We start from the raw sequence: 6198 nt of genomic DNA, 5'->3' as shown, positions 1-6198 counted from the left end.
GCACACAGATAGAGATTATGCATTTGGAAGCAAGTCGATCTTAGAATGGGCTTGCAATGCTGCTACCTCCATCTCAAAATTATTTTTGAGTGTGGAGAGAATTCCGCAACTGAGGAAGCAAACTGTTATTATTCCAGGCTTTCTGGAGCTACTTGTCTGTACTCGAATAAATAGCATTCATTTTATTCGATCAAAAACATGGCCTAGAGCTCCACTAAGATCAAAAAATCAAAACATGACTGTTTGAATAAACGTCAAGCTGTCTATCAGATTCTGCTGCATCGGTGCAATGATAATCAACTAGAAGACTGTGCCATTACCTAGACTTCTCCCAAACTTACTTAACGCAAACAGCGTATTGGTAACATCTGGAAGCAAGCCCAAAAAGGGATTTTTCAGTTATCGATGTCAGATCGAGACCAAGCAGAATTTTTAGGTCGTCAAGAAGTATCCATACCCTTACTGGTAAGGATTTGAAGACTGACTCACAGGTCGGCAGCAATTAACAAGCCGGTGGCGACTGTACATGATATCCTTAAAGAAGAAAAGCTCAAACCGATCTCGAGCATTCTTGAACCGGGATTGACGGGGTGAAACAAGTCCAATAGAATCGATTTCGTTTTGTCTTTTATCGACAGGAAAGCGTTGAAGTTCTCTCATCTTATCCATGCCTAAGCTCACCTCGATGAAGTTTTTTTAAGTAAATCAAGCAGAATTATTCCCAAATTCTCATATCGCGTCACTCAAGCAAGCGCTACATCACCAAAGTGATCCACGACGAGGTCCTGACAGAAAACGATGTTCGATGCAAAGCTGGGCATTTGATCTTTTGTTTTAAGAAAGAGGCAAACGGGCCTTTTGTTTGTAACCTGTCCTCGTGGCGCGATGGCCACAAACACATTACAGCTGTCAACCATCAGGAATACGCGAAGGTGTTGCTTCAAAGTGTCATTTCAACGATCAAAAACAAATGACCGAAAGGCTGCAAAAGCATGTCTATCCATACTGAGCAGGACAATGCAAAAGCGCATTGTAGCCCAATTGACCCAGAAATTGTCGAGCCATGGAAGCAGATCGGACGTTGCATTAACCGGTCAGCCTCTTAATAGCCCTGACTGCATTATCCTTGATGTGGGATTGTTTCAGCGTTTCAGTCTCAACAGTAGAGGAAGTCTTCTTCAACGATCAATCAGCTGACTCAAGAAGAACGAATCGAGTGTTTGAATAATGTGATCTTATCGCTAAAAGGCATCTTCGAGTGTATCATGTAAAAATTTATTCGAATTCCCACATAAAAGTTAGGCGGCTTTACGGCGAGCAAGAAATCTTCCTGAAACATTATATGCAGTTCTGGACCAATTGGGAGTGCAATGGAGGGTCTTTTCAAGTGCATTTTCATGCAGTGTAAAGTCCCTTTCCAGACGAAGAAAGTATATGAATTACCCAGCAAAGCGTACTTGAAGCAGTCAATTTACGTTGTAAGTACAGGTTTATAGACGTGAGCACGAAGTGTAAGGAGAAAAAAAGTTTCGACAGAAGATCGTGTGCTAGAACTCACTGGCGGATGATGATTTTAGCTTGGTGCTGATATTTTGTTCCAAAAAGGTTCAGCCTTCATTTGGTCTTCCGACTACATTACGAGGAACAGCAACATGTATGGACAGCACCAATGCTCGGAGATCATAAATTTCGCACGTTCGACCCGTGACCATCCATGGTGACGGAATGCGCTCGCGCCAACGCTTTGATAATTTAGTTAAAGCTGCAATGAGAAGAAGGAAATGTCCGACAAGATGTAACTATGGATCTACATAGTAGCTTCTTGAAGAATTTTTTTTTCAAATGTTGGTCGTACGGTTGGAATAAAATGCTTGTTGGACAGGCAAGACTGCTGGTTGGTATAATCGCCAATGAGATAACATCGACCATGCTTCTCCATCCATGTTCTATCAGATGTACACATATACCTGTTGTCCATAGTAATCAAACTAAATGTAGGACGTAGTATTGTGATCTCGATAGTTTCCTGGCGGGTACTGGTCCTGCTCTCACGGTGATCACACCGGAAGATAATTGATACCTTTCACAAAAATCCGATTGTACTAACACGCTTGACGAATAGCCAAGATGGACGAATGAACCAAAACAACAGACGCATTATACTTGAAAGTACCAACACCTATGGTATGAAATGATGCTTCACAGTAATTTTCTTGTCTAAGACGAAAATTACATTTCCACGTTAAATTTGAAGTATAATATAGTGATGGTAAATAAATGTGGTAAGAAGTACGCTACGGAAGTCAAAAGTAGGAGCAGCATATATCGACTATATAGCGATGACGCTTGATCTAGCCATCCCAATTTCTACCTTAAAAATGAGACCAAAATGGTGATTGGCAACCTCCTTCCCTGTTTGCAAAAGGTCTAAAGCATTGTTTATTACTTTTTTTGAAAATGTTTTGAGAGAATCGTATATAGGTTATGAATTCACATTCGATAGTTCAATCTAGTGAGGCATAATAGCCTTAAAATCTTACGTGATACAATATTTGAATTTGTTAGTAGTTCATTATATTATGTATATTTTTGCAGTGAATTAATAATAAAACTTCAAGGATGAGTCCGATCACTATGGGTTACCAACTTGTGCTCTTCTTGGTCTCAATTGCTCTCGCACTGCTGTCTATTGAAGGGTCCGATTGTGTTGTGCTCGTGCATCTTCACCCGCGCCTCGACGCGCGAAAATTAGAGCTTTCTCCGCACCTTTCGCGTTCTGAGAGACGCGAAACAGTGCACAAAACCTTTTCCAGTGTTGTGATTGACGTCCAGCGTAGTGTCTCTAACTTCATCAGAAGTCAAGATGAAGCTAACATTTCTATCTCGAGTCTTTGGCTACAAAACACATTGATAGTCAACTATCAAGAGGTTAACAAGGAGCTAAAAAACTTTTTCAAACAAGATCTACCAGGGTTTCCAGGGGTGGTGGAAGTGGAGGAAGATGCTCAGATTTTAAAACTTACTGGAGCTCAACGAGAAAAAGACATAAAGGGGAACGAGGAGAATGAAGCTGAAACTAATATTAAGCTACTTCATGCCCCTCAATTATGGAAGGAAGGAATCAAAGGGAAGAACGTGGTAGTCGCAAGCATTGACTCGGGTGTTCGTTACACGCATGAAGTATTAAAGCAGTCATTTAGAGGTAGATGCAAATTTGATCGCGTTTGATATCAAAGCGACTTATTTTGCTTGCATTTGGTGAATAGGAACGAAGAAAGATGGCAAAGTGAGCTTTGATTATTCATTTTGGTTTACGCCGGGTACAGATATGTCAAAGGAGACACCGGATACAGCCGATGAAGTTGGTCATGGGACCCACACAATGGGAACAGCAGTTGGTGGAAAAGGAGTTGGCGTAGCTCCTGATGCAACATGGATCACTGCGAGAGCATTTGATGTTTGGGGTGCAGCTAATAAAAGTGACTTTTTGATGGCGGCTCAATGGGTGCTATGTCCAACTAAAAGTGATGGCACTGGTACAAATTGCTCTCTTGGTGCCGATGTCGTTACAAATTCGTTTGGTGTGGATCGCTCGACACCAGAATATCCACATTGGACATGGCTGGGTAATGTTATTGATACATGGCGAGCGGCCGGCGTCTACCCAGTCTTTGCAAGTGGGAATACAAATGGTTTTTTGTGCGGAAGTGTGTATTATCCTGGGAGCCATGAAGATACGATAGCTGTTGGTGCATTAATCGGGGGAATCTCACTTTGGGGTGCGAGTGGAAAAGGTCCAAGCATAGAGAACGAGTATCGCGGAGAAAATTTGTATGAACTACCGAAATCGTACATCATCAAGCCTGACTTTGTTGCTCCTGGCGTTGGCATTCGGTCGGCTTCAAGCGTCAAGGACAGCGCCTACATGCGACTTACTGGAACTTCGATGGCCACACCACACGTTGCTGGTGCTATCGCTCTACTTCTCAGTTTGAACTATTCGTCCGAAGTGAACGCAGTGGAAAAATCTCCGTCTTATGAAAAAATTCTACTAGGTCTTGCCAAAACGACTTCGCGCAAATTACACAAACCTTTTTTGGTCCCTAGCAATTGTGGTAACACTTCCTATCATGAATACCCGAATAACATCTACGGCTGGGGAATGCCGAATGTTTGTGCAGCAGCAAATAGCATGGGATTCTTGTGCGTTGATCTCGCTTCCATAATAAACCTTGTCGATGAAAACAAAGAACGCGTTGAGAGTATAGCGATTGAGTGATCAAGACGACCGCACCAATATCTGTAGTAATTGCGTCTACTTAAGACAATCATTAAAGACTGGAAACTCATTTAATCTCTTGAAGTCACAAATTTCCATGAAGCTGTGAGCTGCATAAATGTTTTTAATGCGAGGTTGATATAACAAAGCCCTTGTAGCCGTTGAAGTCAGTTTCTTCTTCTTGTAAGATGTTGAGATGTATTTACGATGTCAGATATCAACACCTCAAATTCTCAAACATTTACTTTTTTGGCGCTAGCGTATTTCACTAAACATTTCAATAATGCATGTCTTGGTAAGGTGACGATATATTTTTTTCCATGATATTACAGAGGATGTAGTCGACCGAGGGTCGATTAGCGAAACAAATTGTAAGAATGGAACACAAGGTGTTCGATCGCTTGTTTCTGGGAAAACAAAATAGATCATGTGTATCGTGGGTACAGCGGGACTGCCGTAGCTCTTTGCTTAGAACAAGCTTACTAAGGTCACCGACCTTACGTTCTATACAATAAACGGTACGAGCGTGGCGAATCGTATACCTCCAAGAGTACTTAAGAATCTTAACAAAGCCAAAGACGCTTTACCGTAACTGTATTTCATTTTTTTATTTGCGGCTGAGCCGCCTACACCTAAGACATTAGGTTTTCCTAATTGAATAAATTAATATGCATAACTGCTGGCAGTCCCGCCATATAATGGCTTCTTGTTACGGTGTAGCCACAACATCCTGTAATGACACCAACTTGTGTACCTATGTACGGTGACACCATCTTGTGTGACACGCCCCTTCATACAAGGGTACGTGATACCCCGTTACACTCTCCCCCATCAAAATCGTGAATATTCACGATTTACATTTAATCGTCGCCTCATTCGAGGCTTGTGTGTCGGAGACACCGTAACGTCCCTACGGCAGCCCCGCTGCCGTAGTTTTGCGCTTTGAGGAAGCGTAAGTTAGCTCATCGACCTTTCGTTCTTTACAAGAACCAGTACGAGTGTAGCGGATCACAATCCGCTACATCCTAGAGTAGTTAGATTCTTAACTCAAGGCTAATAAACTCTTCGGTCTAAATTCAAAACTGATTTCATTGATTTTATCCGCGGCAAAGCCGCCTAATTCTAAATGAATAGATTTTTCTAAATATATATAGAAAAATCTAAATACATGCATAACTTCTGGCTACCCAGCCACATACCGTATTCTTATTTGGGTGCAGTCACACCATGCGCATCTTGTGTGACACACACCTATTACGAGAGAACGTGTAACTCCGTTACACTCTCCCCATTAAGATTGAGAACATTTACAGTTCCAATCGATTACTGCCTCAACGAGGCTTGCGTGTCCGCTAGACACTGCAACTTGGTTCGTTGGAACAAAACGACTCTCGTGCTCAATAATCCCTGTGTCAACGACACTGAAGTCACCAAGTCTCACTATTCTGACAGCGTGGGATGACGGGGAAGACGAGCCGCGCCAGCGGCGTGAGACGAGCCCTGCTCGCGCCTTGCGGACCCCATGTTCGTTTTATGCTCATCACCTGAGGGACGTGGTGTCATCACCAATGACCTCAATGAGGCACAGAAGCGGCAGCTTGAAGCTGCCCGTAAGGCGGCTCTGATGCGCGCTTATCCACGGTCAGTCATTGACCCTCGTGTGGGATATGGCTTCCGCCCGGCGGATCCCGCTGTGAAAGCAAAGGACCACCGGGTGGGTGCGCATCCGTTTCAGAAGGTTCAGCGCATACGCTAGGCCTCGCTTGGCCACAAACTTAAACGGTCCGATGAACCGTGGACGAAGCTTCGTCCTGAAGATAGCAGAGGCGGTACGTGTAGGCAGGTTTTTAATAAAACCAGGTCCCCGACCTTAAAGCCTTCTACTTTGCCTCTTTCTTCTTCATCCGCATATTTCTTCT

The 6198-nt window shown here is 43.1% G+C and overlaps 1 protein-coding gene across 1 annotated transcript; it reads left to right on the top strand.

Moving 5' to 3' along the window:
* Window positions 1-2619: 2619 nt before the first annotated feature.
* On the top strand, window positions 2620-4279 carry PHALS_13994 (RxLR-like protein; the record flags this gene model as incomplete). The annotated part of the gene is made up of 2 exons (XM_024729720.1): window positions 2620-3202; window positions 3267-4279. The coding sequence occupies 2 exons, from the start codon at window positions 2620-2622 to the stop codon at window positions 4277-4279; spliced, it is 1596 nt and encodes a 531-aa protein (XP_024580069.1).
* Window positions 4280-6198: the final 1919 nt, after the last annotated feature.

The sequence above is a fragment of the Plasmopara halstedii genome (assembly GCF_900000015.1).
Source record: "Plasmopara halstedii genome assembly, contig: Scaffold_816, whole genome shotgun sequence".
In the NCBI taxonomy this organism is placed as follows: domain Eukaryota; phylum Oomycota; class Peronosporomycetes; order Peronosporales; family Peronosporaceae; genus Plasmopara; species Plasmopara halstedii.
The sequence above is the reverse complement of the archived record's forward strand: the minus strand, read 5'-3'. Positions and strand labels throughout refer to the sequence as shown.